The sequence below is a fragment of the Macrotis lagotis genome, chromosome 6, assembly GCF_037893015.1.
Source record: "Macrotis lagotis isolate mMagLag1 chromosome 6, bilby.v1.9.chrom.fasta, whole genome shotgun sequence".
Lineage (NCBI taxonomy): Eukaryota > Metazoa > Chordata > Mammalia > Peramelemorphia > Peramelidae > Macrotis > Macrotis lagotis.
The window spans coordinates 67,964,581-67,978,965 of record NC_133663.1 but is presented as its reverse complement, the minus strand read 5'-3'; the positions used below and the strand labels follow the sequence as shown (position 1 = coordinate 67,978,965).

General features: G+C 48.0%; 1 protein-coding gene across 1 annotated transcript; it reads right to left on the bottom strand.

Moving 5' to 3' along the window:
* Positions 1 to 3,636: 3,636 nt before the first annotated feature.
* On the bottom strand, positions 3,637 to 12,508 carry DNPEP (aspartyl aminopeptidase). Its single transcript, XM_074191300.1, has 15 exons — positions 12,464 to 12,508; positions 12,002 to 12,095; positions 11,176 to 11,264; positions 10,987 to 11,100; positions 10,665 to 10,790; positions 10,389 to 10,519; positions 9,726 to 9,801; positions 9,512 to 9,619; positions 9,223 to 9,300; positions 8,781 to 8,864; positions 5,531 to 5,691; positions 5,275 to 5,314; positions 4,676 to 4,777; positions 4,096 to 4,263; positions 3,637 to 3,791 (listed from the first exon to the last, which is right to left on the bottom strand). The coding sequence occupies exons 1-15, from the start codon at positions 12,467 to 12,469 to the stop codon at positions 3,741 to 3,743; spliced, it is 1,428 nt and encodes a 475-aa protein (XP_074047401.1). The 5' UTR covers positions 12,470 to 12,508; the 3' UTR covers positions 3,637 to 3,740.
* Positions 12,509 to 14,385: the final 1,877 nt, after the last annotated feature.

Genomic DNA, 14,385 nt, shown 5'->3' with positions numbered 1-14,385 from the left:
AGGCTCAGTCCAGGTTAAATGACTTGCACCTGTCATACTACTATAAGGTTTTAGATAAGATGTAAATAAACTTAGATCTTTGGATCAACTAACTAGGATGAACTAACTTGACTTTGCCATGAAGACTAAACAATAATTCTGGGATTCATCATTCTAAGGAAATGATAGAGGCAATATAGAACCAGTCAGGTAATTTTTTTGGATGGACACTTCCTCTTTAGGGAAAATTTGGACTTGTGAAAAGGTACAGGTAAAAAATTTAATCCAGGGGGTTGTCCCAGTCACAAACCTGACTCTAAGGATGAAAAACCAGAAGTGTTTAGGAATAAAGGAATAGTAGTTCTGTCAACCTCAGATTATCTAAAACCAAGCCCATCATCTCTGTCACCTTTTACTCTTGCATCAGTTTCTTTCGCCTTCCTAATTTCAGTCTCTTAATGCCACTGAAGTTTTAGTCATCCAGCCTCAAAACTTTATCATCTTGAATTTCTCTTCCCCTCAATAACTATTCAGCAACTCTCTCCTATTTATTCTCTACTTTGCAATGTTTTCACTTTGGCTCCCCTTTCCTTGATTCCTACCAGCAAAATCCTTTGTCCAGATAGTCCTACCCTAGGTAAATCATTAATGTCTCTGAGCCTGTTTCATCTTTAAAATGGAGGTAAGGGGCGGCTAGGTGGCACAGTGGATAGAGCACTGACTTTGGAGTCAGGAGTACCTGGGTTCAAATCTGACCTCAGACACTTAATAATTACTTAGCTGTGTGGCCTTGGGCAAGTCCCTTAACCCCAGTGCCCCTTGAAAAATATAAAAATAAAAAATAAAAATAAAATGGAGGTAAAATTGTACTATCATCCTAAAGCATTTGGTGAACTTTTGGCTTGTCATAAATGTTCATGTACCCTCAACTGGACTGTGGATCTCCACATCAAATCTCTCACTTCCAAATCATTGTTCATACCACTAATTTTCCTAAACTGCACTTCTGATAATATCACATTTCTTCCTACCTTTAAAACCTCCAATAGCTACTTATTGCCCACTAATTAATCTATCAAATTCAATAAATATTTATTCTAAATACCTACTATGTGTAGAGCACTGGAGCTGGGAGGAGCTTACAATCAACTATTCCTACACTTATTCTATATTCTAGACAAATCACTTCTTGTCATTGCCTAGGAAGCTTTTAGATTTCAAGATAATCCATCTCATTCCTCCAATCTTCCTTATTCCCCATCCATAGTATTTCCCAATTGAAAGGGATGTCAGCAGTCATTTAGTCCAATGCTTACCTGAAAAAAAAAGTCACTGAGACAACATATTAGACAAATTGTCATCCAGTCTGGCAGGAAAAGTGAACTTACTATCTTCTTGAGGCAGCCTATTTCATATGGGGATAGATGATTGTTAGGACACTTGCTCTCTTTGATACTTCCACTTACTACCTCAATTCTGCTTTCTGGGGGTCAAATAAATAAGTTTAACCCCTCTTCCAACTGAATGTTGTCCAAATATTTTTCTTGAAGACATCTATTAAGTCCCACCAGTCTTCTTTTCTTCAGGTTAAACAGCCCTAGTTACTTCCACCCATCCTTGGCTGACATGGACCCAAGGCTCTTCACCTCTTCACGTTGGATGCTTTCTGGTTGATCAGTAATCTTTTCTAGATTGTGATGCCTCAAAATGAAGACAATATTCTAATCGTGGCCTGATCAGGGTGCTGTATACTGGCACAATCACCTTTTTTATTTCTAGAAGCTGTGCCTCTCAATGCAAATCAAGACTCTATTAACTTTCTTGGCAGCCCCCCATCACTGTTGACTCATAGTGAGCTTACAATCCACTAAATTCCCCAGATCTTTTTCATACAAAATGCTTCTCCTACTTTGTAGTGATAATATTCATTGGGAGGGGGGAGAGTGAAAGATTTGTGCGTATTTGGAGGTGGGAGGAGCCTCTAATCTGAGGTTTGTTCTCTAAAGAGGAAACTGCCTCCAAAGTTGTTTTGTTGAACTTAAGTTTTTTTTAAAAACTTAATTTATGAGTTTTTTTAAACATTATAACTTATAAAGAAGTGCTTTGGGAGAACAACTGAGATGACCTTATTCATGGTCACACAGTCCATGAATTAGAGGTAGGATTTCTGGACTCCTAGTCTAGCCTTCTATCCATTTCAACTTGTATTAGCTCCTATTAAATTTCATCTTGGTAGATTCAGCTCCATGTCCTAGACTGTCGGATCTAGTCATCCTTCAACAACTAACTTTGATGTCACTACTTCCATGAAGCCTCCTGAGGTTCCATCTCCACTCTCTGAATGGCTCCAGCCATTCTCTTAGAACTTTTCTCATAGTATTATCACATACTACCTTCCAATATGAGGCTAGATGTTCTTTCATAGTAGGGACTGTGGCTTTCTTATCTTTGAACCCTTCATGGTTCTTTTTTTCCAAAAAAAAAAAAAGAGATGGGGAGAGTGGCCCTGGAAAGGATAGAGATTTGAATTGAGGGAAAGCTAAACATTAACCCCTTCCTAATCAGGACCAAATACAAGTGAATGTGATGACCAATATTGTTCTGTGCCAGATGTACCATAGAAGGCAGGATGGGCAGAGTGAAGAAGGCACTGGATTCAGTGTCAGAATATCCAAGAGCTCCATCCCTGATTCTCTACTTTGTATTGGACCAGTCATTTAACTTGTCTTTCAGTGTCTCTATCTGTAAAGTGGGAACACTAACAATAGTGGCCTCATTCACCTCACAGACTTGTCATAAAGATACAAGAACCCCTGATTTGATCAGGTTCTTCACAAGTTATCACAAAGTGTTATGTAAATGTTGACATTTCAATTATGTGATGTTGGGGGAAGATGCTTTCTCACCTTTTTCCCTTCCTACTTTCAAACCAGAACATGAAGATTCTGACCGATAAGCCAGAGGATGCTCAGAAAATTCTCGTAAGTTAGAATTTATTATTAATTAAATTATAATTAGTTAATGCATTAATAATGCTGAAATCATAGAAGTAATTGCGACTCCAGGAAGACTGCTCCAGGGTGGGCTTCTTCCTTGTGTTGCCCTTTTGGTGTTCTTTTTGCTAGCAGCCCATAGACTTTTGATGACTTTTTTTTTTTTTTTTTTAGTATTTTTGCAAGGCAATGGGGTTAAGTGGCTTGCCCAAGGCCACACGGCTAGGTAATTATTAAGTGTCTGAGGCTGGATTTGAACTCAGGTACTCCTGACTCCAGGGTCAGTGCTCTATCCACTGCGCCAACCTAGCCACCCTTTTGATGACTTTTGGAGTCATCCTGGAGTCATGATGGGAAGACATGGGGACTGCCTTGAGAACCAGCAAGAATCCAGCCTCAGCTCCTTGGATGGAAGGAGAGAGAAGGTTCTGCACAGAGAACTGACATGCAAGCAGCATCTTTGCCTCACTCCTGGGGAAAGAACTAAGGGATCAATTTAGAGTGGGCCACTACCCCTCATCCCTCCCTCCTGTCAGCTCACTTCTGTGGTCAAGACATAGGATCAGAGCCCCCTTTCATCAATCCACCTTCATTTCAGTTCCTGCTCTAGATTCATTTCATCCCAGGAACTCAACTCTCCAGTGCTCCCCCTCAAAAAATAGCAGGGAAAAAAATGAATGAAAAATCCATTTTAATATTTCATTTCTGAGTCAGGTGAAAACTGGCATTCTGGGGTTAATGGGGTGAGGAAGGAAGGGAAGAGAAGCCTCAATCCACTGCAAAACTGCGACTCACAACAGGAAACAGCTCAAAGAAGCCCTGGAATGGAACAAAGGAGGGTGATGTAGCTAGGTGTTAGGGTATGGTATGAAAACTCTCCTATTAAATCATCCCTCTTGCAGCTTTTGATTTCTTTCACTTGATTTCCCTGGCAACTGGGGCTTGGTCTGGGTCCCTCAGTCCTGGAAAGGCTAAGCTGGTCAGCTGTGTGCATCCATGGCATTGCCATGGTGATCAACCTCATCAACCTTAGTGGGATGACATTGCCCCAGCAACCAATCCCAGGGACGGGAGACACTGCTGCCATGGTGAAATGGATAAGGGAGGGCAGATCCAGAGTTACCTTAAAGAGAGTGAGGCTCTGTAGCACACTAGAGGTACACGCCATCTCACGGATGGAGTGCATGGCCAGCTGGGGGCTGCCCAAGTCGAGCACCCGCAGCCCCAGACGAGCAGCCAGGATGGGCCCAATGGTAGAGCCACAGGAGGAATCATTCCGAACCATGAACTCCTGCAGAGGAAGAAGTGACTACATGAGTATGTGCAGAGAGGGCAGGTGGAGGCGTAAGGTCCATCTTGAGTCATTGAGGAAGAAAGGAACCACTTTGTATGAGGAATCAGGATCGTCTCAAATCTGTTCTCTGTAGGAACCCTGGCTTTGCTGTCACAACCTCCAGAGGTGAAAGGGTGAGAGAACATCTAATGATACTTTTAAAACTTAAGATAAATAAGCAACTGAAACACTATGTGTCACTGATTGATCCACAGGCTGTGGTGGTCTCTGTGTCATCGAGAAGAGGCAAATAGTTTTCCATGCTGGGATGTTACCCACTGTAACTCTGCCGTTCCCTATTTCAAGTCTTCAATTGGTCTGCCCCTTCCAAAAAAGACCTGGAAAATAGACCTGGGGCCAATATACTCACCTGAAGGGGTACCCCAACTCGGGAAGCCACCTCTCGGATCAATGCCTCGGAAATAGCATTGGAAGCATAGCGTTGTTTGTTGTTTACCTTGATCACAGGTCCCTAGGGAGGCAGGGGGATGGAGAAGATGGGGAAAGAGAAAAGGGGAGATGGAGTCCCGATCATTCAGTCTTAATCAGCACTGTTTAAGAACTCCAAGAGGGAAGGCAAAGCTTGTCGATGGGGAAGTAGGAGGAAGAAGATGGATTTTTTTGAGTTGGAAATGGGAGACTGGGGTGGTGTGGAGAGTGAAGAGAAAGACAAAGGTTGAACATAAGTAGGGTTCGATGAGAAGGGGAAAGAAGGATGGTGGGACAGAAAGAAAGGCCTCAGTGGAGAAAGAGGAGGCCTACAGAACCAGGAGGGGGAGAAATCAGGGCCTCTAAGCAGGGGATAGAAGTTTTTGGAAGAAAAAAATGGGGACAAATGATTAGGGGGAAGAGGTCTAGCAGGGGGAGGGGAGGTGGGTGGGATGTGGGGTTAAAGGACAGGGTCTGACAATGGAGAAGATAGGAATCCTTTTAGAGGATGAGCTGGGGTGGGGGAGGAAGGGTGGTTACCTTGTGAAATAAGGGCCGGTGGTGTTCCTCGTGTTTATCCCTAGAAGAGAGATTAAATGTCCCACAACCTAGAGCTAGTTTTTCAGGTTAAGGAAACTCTAGCCCAGGACTGACCCCAGAGCACCAAGGGAAGATAGAGAAATGGGGCTAGATGCCTTCCCACCAGCAAGGGGACCCAAGACCATCCATCAGCCAGTCCCAAATATCCAAGGCAGGGCTCAACACTGGTGGTGAAGAGGGGTCCCTGGGGACTCACATGTAGTTAGGGTGTACAGAGTGGGCCATGTCAGCGCTGATCATGTAAGATTTGGGCATGGCCTCCTCAAAGGCTGTCATATTCTGGGGTGAGGCTGAGATACGCCGAAGTACCAGCTCAGTCAGTAACGATTCTGCTCCTTGGGCACTCTGTGATCCTACCTAGGGGATCATAGGGGGCTCAGCTCAGGAATACTGGGCCAGTCTGGGGCTGGGACTTGTTGGAGGGGGCCTCTGCCCATTTGCTCAATGTTCCCACCAGGGAATGATTTCATCCCCATCTTCATGAAAACTGAGAGAGAGGAATCCCTAGTCATTTCCAAGACATAGTTAACCATTATGGCATTTTTCATTTATATGGTTCATGTGATATTTACCTATTGTTATCTTTGTTGGGAGTGGTTTAAAAGTATAATTAATAAAAATAATCCAGTCTCCACTGCTACTCCCACCTTTGCCCTATAATAGTGCTGTGCTTGTTAATACTCATTCAATAAATATTTGCTGAATGAAACACTGCTTCACTCTCAAAGGACTTACAATATGTCCCTTGTTGCCAAGATTAGAGAAAAGAATCTCCCTCCCAGAAGTCAATATTTCCAGGTGCTGGGATACAAAGGAGCTTAAAGACATAGGTCCAGCCTCTGAAAGGTTTATAATCCATCTGGGAAAAGTGGCGACATGGGTCTGGGAGTCAGACCTGGACTCAATCTCAGAAGAGGCGGCCCTTCCCTTTGCCAACCCCAGACCCTCAGCCTCATTTCTCATCTTCTCCAACAACTTGATCCTTTGATTATCTCTTCCCTCTTCATAATTTTCAACCTCTTCTTCTCCAGGGAATTTTCCTTTGATGCCTAAAAAAAACCAGACTTCCACTCTCTTCACTTAATAATTCCATGGCTTCAAACTATTACAAAATATCAGGTGTTTCAACTTTTCATAGCCAAACTCCTAGAATAAAGCTGCCTGTATTGTCTACCCATGGTTGCTTCTCTCCAGTCATCCAGGGACTCTCTCTGTTAATAAATCCTCTCCTCACTCTTCCTTTTTGACCTCTTTTCAATTCTGACCACACTGACCACCCTCTCTTCTTCCTTTGGTTTTCTTCTTATCTGACTTATCCTTCTCAACCCTGTCTTGATCCATGGTGCAGACTTTGTTTCTACCTGTACCCCAGGGTGAGGCCTCTAGATGTGGTATTTGAACCCCAGGACTTAAGAGTCTGAATCCTGCTTCAGAAACTTACTAGTGACCTATGGCAAGTAACTCAACATCTCTGTGCCTCAGTTTCTTCACCTTAAAAATGAAGGGATCCAGGCACTTGTGGCTCTCAGTCTCTATCTTGAAGCATTTCTTCATCAACTCTCTCCTGGTTTCACTAACATGTCTATGCAGATGATTCCCACATCTCTATTTGGAGTCTTCTCTTATCTTCTGAGCTATAGCTCCATATCTCCAACTATGCCCGGCACCTCCAACCTGGATATGCTATAGGCATCTCCAACTCATCAGGTCCAAATTAGAACTCATTACCCTTCCCCCAAACTCTCCTCTGCTCTTAGTTTTCCCATTTCTATTGAAATTCCATTAGTTCCTCAGGTTCGGAACCCTGAGGACATCCCTGCCCCCATATCCAATCAGTCTCTATGACCAGTCGGTTCTACTTGGTCAGCATCTCTCAGATCCATCCAGGTCTCTCCACTCACATCACAATCACCCTTATGAAGGCCCTCAAAAAATCAGACAATTAAGTGACTTGCCCAGGGTAAGCCTCTGAGACCAGATATGAATTTAGGTCTTCTTCACTTTAGACCCTACTGCATTGCCTTGATGCCACCAAATTGTAAGGACCAAACAAGATATGCTATGTAATTTGTAAACTTTAAATGTTCATCTCTCCTGGTCCTATTTATCCCAGCTGACCCAAAAGCCTTGGTAAAGTTTTAAGGCTATTAAAACTTCATTAAGATGAGTGTCTGTGGCAGGATTTGAGCCTACATCTTCTGTCTCCAAATCTAACATCGTTTTTTTTACCCTCTCCCCAACTGGCTTGTCAACCTTTTGGAGGCTGGTCTTAGTCTTAGACTCCTTTGTTATCCTAGGGACAATCATAGTGCTCCGATCACAGATGTCTGATCTGTGCTGTCATCCAGGCTGCCTCTCCTGGGCCCCAGGCTAGGAGCCATGGGTCTCAGGATGGGAACCAGGTCTTTCATATATTCTGAAACTATATGGATGAAAACGAGGTGTACTCTTTTAGGCACAAAGTGGGGGGAGCAAAAGAACTCTGAGATTTTAACCCTTGGCCACAAGGAGCTGGTCCTCTAGCATGGGAATGGCTGGGAGGGGTTGGAGACAGAAAAAGAGAAGGGGAAAAAATAAGGCAGGAGAAGCCAATAGGGAAAAGAAAGGCATCCAGAGAACCAGGACCCAAGGAAACCTTGATCTTTTTTTTTTAGGTTTTTGCAAGGCAAATGGGGTTAAGTGACTTGCCCAAGGCCACACAGATAGGTAATTATTAAGTGTCTGAGACTGGATTTGAACCCAGGTACTCCTGACTCCAGGGCTGGTGCTTTATCCACTGCACCACCTAGCCGCCCCTAACCTTGATCTTTATGATGGGGGGTCCAAGCCTTGGATTTTATCAGTAACGGGGGCTTCCCTCCAGGTCAGTATCTCATATGAAGTTTGGCTTAAAAAGCCTCCTGGGAACACCCATAGTTATAAAGAAGAGGCTGAATGATTTGAATTTAAACAGTGCATCTTGGACAAGAACCAAATTCAAGTCTTCCTGATATTCAGGCTGGCCTTCTATCCACTAAGTAGCATTGCTACCCCAGGGTAAAATGGGAAATATGAAAAGGTGTATAAAACATGGTGTATAAGTGTGAGAGAGAGGGAGGGAAGGCGAGGGAGGGAGGGAGAGAGAGGGGGGAGAGAGAGACAGAGAGAGAGAGAGAGAGAGAGAGAGAGAGAGAGAGAGAGAGAGAGAGAGAGAGAGAGAGAGAGAAGGCTTCCTGGAAGCAGCATTTGAGTTGGCTCCTGAAGGATGGGTAGGAGGAATCTGGGCAGAGATGGGGGAAAAGGATCCTAAGCAGAGCAAATAAAGTGAGCTACTTCTTACTGTCTTCTGCCCTTTCACAGACCTTTGCATAGAGTAAATACTTAGAAAATATTTGTTCACAGGGATGAACAGAAGCTCACCAGCCCCCTGTCCTCCCCTCCCCTCCCTATCAGATCCCATATCTCACCTCTTCATGATCATATAGGGCAACCATTCGAACGTGAGGATCAGAAGCAAGGGATGCTGGGGCTTCACAGGAGTCAATCAAAGCCTGGGAGTGGAGGCACAAAGTCCATCAACAAACATTTTTTTAAGTCGCTGCTGTATTGCCAAGCACTGTGGTGTTTTTTTTTTTTTAAAGAACAGGTGACTTTTGGAGCCAAGATAGCTGTCTCCCCTCCTTCCCCATCTTCGGTCACAAAGTTGTAACAATCTCCCACACTCTCTAAGCTACCCCTCCCCAGCATCACATTCCCATAGTAATACTACTGGTGGCAGCCTGCCCTCAGTAGTCTAAGACAGTAGAAATGTTGGCCTTCCTCACCTGTGACACTGCCCCCCCCCCAATTTTTTTTGTTTTAAGGAGATGGAGCAATGCATATATCTTTGCCTAGCCTCTCGCTCCACACCTGGAGAGCACAGAAGCAGCTGTGCAAGTTGTCCAAACGGGGGGCAAAGATGAACTCCTCATAGGCACCTCCTAGGACCTGGAGAGAGGGGACAGTTAGCCTGGGCCAGCCTCCCCCGCTGCCCACCACCCCATACTTCTGGTGATCTGTAATGGAGGGAAAAACCCTCTTGTAATCTTTGTTACCCACTTAACCTCTGAGCCACTCCCCCTAGGTGTGAATCTATCTTCATCATGCAGGACTGAACTGAGGACACTGGTGGGGGTGAGGGGGTTCCCTCTCTTCTCACCGCAGGTTGCGTGTCTGCCAGACACAATTCCATCTCCAGAATGTCCTCAGGGCTCTGCCCCAATTGGGCTGACAGCAGAGACATCAGCAAGGACTGGTGTCGGTCCGACTACAGGGGCAGGTACGAGTTGGAGAGTGGTCACTTGGCCATCTTCCACCCCAAATCCTCCAGTCCCTTCCCTTTTTGTCATCCTGATATCTGTCTTCTTTCTCACCTGGGGAGTGGCATTTCCTGAGCCAGATGCCTCCTTCTCCAGTTCTTCCTGGATTGCTGTGGCCAGAATGGGTATTCTGCAAGGAGGTGGGGGGGCAGCAGAATGAGGGAGGGCAGGGGAGATGCCTCTAATCCCAAAGATATGGATTTATGCTGACCCTGTCCATGCCCTCCTATTACAAATGGCCACTGCTTCCTTCATTCTTCACCCTATCTAAGTCTAATCTCTCCTATCCTCAACCCTGAGTAGCTGTTCCCAATCTATAGACCCCTGGAGAGAAGGGCACCCTCTGAGTTATGGCAAGGGGGTCTGGTTTATCGAGTAACAGCATAAAAATCAGCAAACATACTTTGTGTAGCCTAAATACCATCTTCTATACACACGTGTACACACACATGTACATACACACATGTATAGTTGTTATTATTGCTTTAGTTGTGATAAATAACATAGTCCGCTTCAAATGTTATTAAATTCACAATAGCTCTTTGTAATTAGGGGTTACCTCAACCAACAGATAATCCCACCACTACAGATAAGCACACCACTAGCTCCCTCGGACCCCCACCCAGCTGACTTCATCCTGATCTCCGGCCCTCAGGTATGGCCCCCCCATCTCTAACCTCCCTCCCACTCAACCCCCCAAACAAGTTCTTTTCTCACAAGTGGGTCTCAGCATTGGGACTGAAGCTCTCGTTGACAGTGCGATGAAGATGAATCGCTAGGTGTGGGATGCGCAGGATGGGCCTCTCCACGTGTACCAGCCGTTGTTCAATTAGGTTTGAGGTAGGATTCTGTAACCGGCCAGGTCCCGGGTCACTCCAGAGGTCTCCCCAAGGCCTCAACTTCAGCTTTGGGTTGGCAGAGGCCCAAACCGCCCCTCCGGCCTCTCTGAGGGGTTTCTACCTAACCTGGAGCACCCCGGGCTTCGCTTCCTACCTTGATGATGACTCGTCCTGCCAAGGTGAGGTCCCGGTCAAACCAGGTGCTCCAGATCCCGCCTCCATAGGTCTCCACACCGACCTGAAGGAAACCTGCCTGGTTCTTCCTGGACCTGCGCTTCACCTGGGGAGGTGACCAAAAGCAGACTAAAACACAGCAGACCCAAGGTCCGTGTCTGGAGGACCGAGTCCACGGCACACTTGGATCACTCTATTATTGATGAAGTAGAGAAGGGGGGACGCCCCCACCCCCAGGGTCTCCGGGCTTCCCCCCTTCCCCCCAGGGGTCAGTCGGGCCCGGGGCCAAGGCTCCCCCATACCCGCAGGCAGGGGCTGTCCGTGTGGGCCCCGATGAGGCTGAAGCCATTGCCCGGAGCATACTGGCCGCCCACGGCGAAGGCGATGAGGGTGGAGGCGTTCCTGGTCACAAAGTACTGCGGGGAGAGGGGGCGCTCGGTGACTGCCCCCCGACCCCCTGGGGCCCCCCGCCGCCCCCGGCCCCTCCCTACCTTGTGTTCCGGCCGCAGGTCCCACCTGTCCGTCTCCCTGAGCTCCTGGAAGCCGGCCTGGAGGAGGCGGCTCCGACACTCGGCCACCACTGCGGGCAAAGTGACCCGGTGGGTCCGGGGGGCGAGGGGCGCGGGAGGGGGCGCGGGGAGGGGAGGGGGCGCGGGAGAGGAGGGGCGCGGGAGGGGGGTGTGGGGAGGGAGGGGGGCGCGGGGAGGGAGGGGGCGCGGGAGGGGAGGGGGCGCGGGGAGGGAGGGGGCGCGGGAGAGGAGGGGCGCGGGGAGGGGAGGGGGCGCGGGGAGGGGAGGGGCGCGGGAGGGGGCGCGGGGAGGGGAGGGGGCGCGGGAGAGGAGGGGCGCGGGAGGGGGTGTGGGGAGGGAGGGGGCGCGGGGAGGGAGGGGGTGCGGGAGAGGAGGGGCACAGGGAGGGGAGAGTCGAGGGGAGGGGGCGCGGGAGAGGAGGGGCGCGGGAGGGGAGGGGGCGCGGGGAGGGGAGGGGCGCGGGGAGGGGAGGGGGCGCGGGGGAGGAGGGGCACGGGGAGGGGAGGGGGCGCGGGAGGGGGTGTGGGGAGGGGAGGGGGTGCGGGAGAGGAGGGGCACAGGGAGGGGAGGGTCGCGGGGCGCGGGAGGGAGCGCGGGAGAGGAGGGTCGCGGGGAGGGGAGGGGGCGCGGGAGGGAGGGGCGCGGGGAGGGAGGGGGTGCGGGAGAGGAGGGTCGCGGGGAGGGGAGGGGGCGCGGGAGGGAGGGGCGCGGGGAGGGAGGGGGTGCGGGAGAGGAGGGTCGCGGGGAGGGGAGGGGGCGCGGGAGGGGGAGGGGGGCCGCCACTCACCGTGGAAGGGGGAGGGGCCTCGGTTCACAAACTTGACCAGCTCCTGGGCCACGGCCTGCACCGCCTCCTTCCTGGCCAGGGTCATGGTCGCAGCCTGCGGAGGCAGAGGGGTGGCACCGCCCCGTGGGTGCCCGGCCCGGCTCCCCGCACCCCGCACCCTGCACCCGGGCCGCTCCGGCGCGCACTGCGGGGCCCCGGGCCCGGGCTGCCCAGGACTCTCCCGCCCCGCCCCCGCCCCGCCCCGCCCCGCCCCGCCCCGCCGCCGGGCCGTCGCCTCCCCTCCCCCCGCCCCCCCACCCCCCCCCCCCCCCCGGGCCCCGGGAGGTCACGACCCCAGCTCCCCCGGCCCGGGCTCTCCGGTTCGCTTTCGCCTTCAGCCGCCGGGCGGAGCGGTGGGGGCGGGGCGGGGCGGGGCGCCGGGCCCCTCCCGGGAGCGCGGCGCGGAGGCGGGCGCCCCCTCACCTGCATGCCGCCTCCCTGCCCGGGCCCGGCCCGGCCCCGCCGCGCCCCGCCCCCGCCGCGCCCCTGCCGCGCTGCAGCCGGGGGCCCTCTGCCGACGGGGAGGAGCTAGTACAGCCGGCCGCGCCGCTCCGCCCGCCCCGCCCCCCGGGGCCGAGCCCCCCGGCCGGGCCAGCGGGGCCTGAGGGGCGGGGCCGCGGGGCCTGCGGGGCGGGGCCGCGGGGCGGGCGACCAGGGCCGCAAAGGGAAAGCTAGCCCAGGCCTCGGTGGATTGAGTGTCGCAAAGCGGCTCGCTCACTCATTTCTTTTTTGTCCAGTTCAGCCTTAAAGAATTTCATTTACTCATCATACAGCCAATGAAGTCAGGTTCAGCCAAAAAAATGAACTAGTCTTAAAATCTCATTTTCAAAAAAAATAGACTTTGGGGTGTTTTAAAATTTCCCACCATTTAAAAATTAGATTATATATATTTATACATTTATACATTTAGTTTCTCACCATTTATTTTTCAAAATAGATCTTTGCAGATTTTAGAATTTCTCATTTAAAAATTAATTATATATGTACACACATATATATTTGGTTTCTCACCATTTATTTTTTGAAATAGATTTTTTTGGGTATTTTAGAATTTCTCATTTAAAAATTAATTAAATATATATACACATATATTTAGTTTCTCACCATTTATTTTTCAAAATAGATTTTTGGAGATTTTAGAATTTCTCATTTAAAAATTAATTATATATATATATATATATATATATACATACATATATTTGGTTTCTCATCATTTATTTTTCAAAATAGATTTTTTTAGGTTTTTTTGCAAGGCAAATGGGGTTAAGTGGCTTGCCCAAGGCCACACAGCTAGGTAATTATTAAGTGTCTAAGACCAGATTTGAATCCAGGTACTCCTGACTCCAAGGCCAGTGCTTTATTCACCATGCCACCTAGCCATCCCTCAAAATAGATTTTGGGGTATTTTAGAATTTCTCATTTAAAAATTAATTCTATATATACATATATATATACATATATTTAGTTTCTCACCATTTAGTTTTCAAAATAGATTTTTTTAGAGATTTTAGAATTTCTCATTAAAAATTAGATTTATCTATTTAGTTTCTCATCATTTATTTTTCAAAAATAGATTTTTGCATATTTTAAAATTTCTCATTAAAAATTAAATTATATATATATATATATATATTTAGTTCCTCACCATTTATTTTTCAAAATAGATTTTTGGGTATTTTAAATTTTCTCACATTTAAAAATAATTATACATATATATATTTAGTTTCTCATTTTTTTAGAAAGATTTTATTTTGAGTTTTACAGTTTTCCCCCCACTCTTGCTTCCCTCCCCCCACCCCCCACAGAAGGCAGTCTACTAGTCTTTACATTGTTTCCATGGTATACATTGATCCAAATTGAATGTGATGAGAGAGAAATCATATCCTTAAGGAAGAAAAATAAAGTATAAGACATAGCAAAATTACACAATAAGATAATGGTTTTTTCCTTTCTAAATTGAAGGTAATAGTCTTTGGTCTCTGTTCAAACTCCACAATTCTTTCTCTGGATACAGATGGTATTCTCCATCATAGATACCCCCCAAATTGTACTGGTTGTTGCACCAATGGAATGAGCAAGTCCATCAAGGTTGATCTTCGCCCCCATGTTGCTGTTAGGATGTACAGTGTTTTTCTGGTTCTGCTCATCTCACTCAGCATCAGTTCATGCAAATCCCTCCAGGCTTCCCTGAATTCCCATCCTTCCTGGTTTCTAATAGAACATTAGTGTTCCATGACATACATATACCAGTTTTTTGTTTGTTTGTTAAGCCATTCCCCAATTGAAGGACATTCACTTAATCTCCAAACACCACAAACAGGGCTGCTATCATCATTTTTTTTAAA

What these genes read in the sequence shown, in the direction of transcription:
- DNPEP (XM_074191300.1), bottom strand. An exon ending in CAGGACGAGTCATCATCAAG is followed by an intron (nt 10,520 to 10,664) that starts GTAGGAAGCGAA and finishes GGCCGGTTACAG; the next exon opens with AATCCTACCTCAAACCTAAT. An exon ending in ACCGGCCCTTATTTCACAAG is followed by an intron (nt 4,778 to 5,274) that starts GTAACCACCCTT and finishes CTGCCTCCCTAG; the next exon opens with GGACCTGTGATCAAGGTAAA.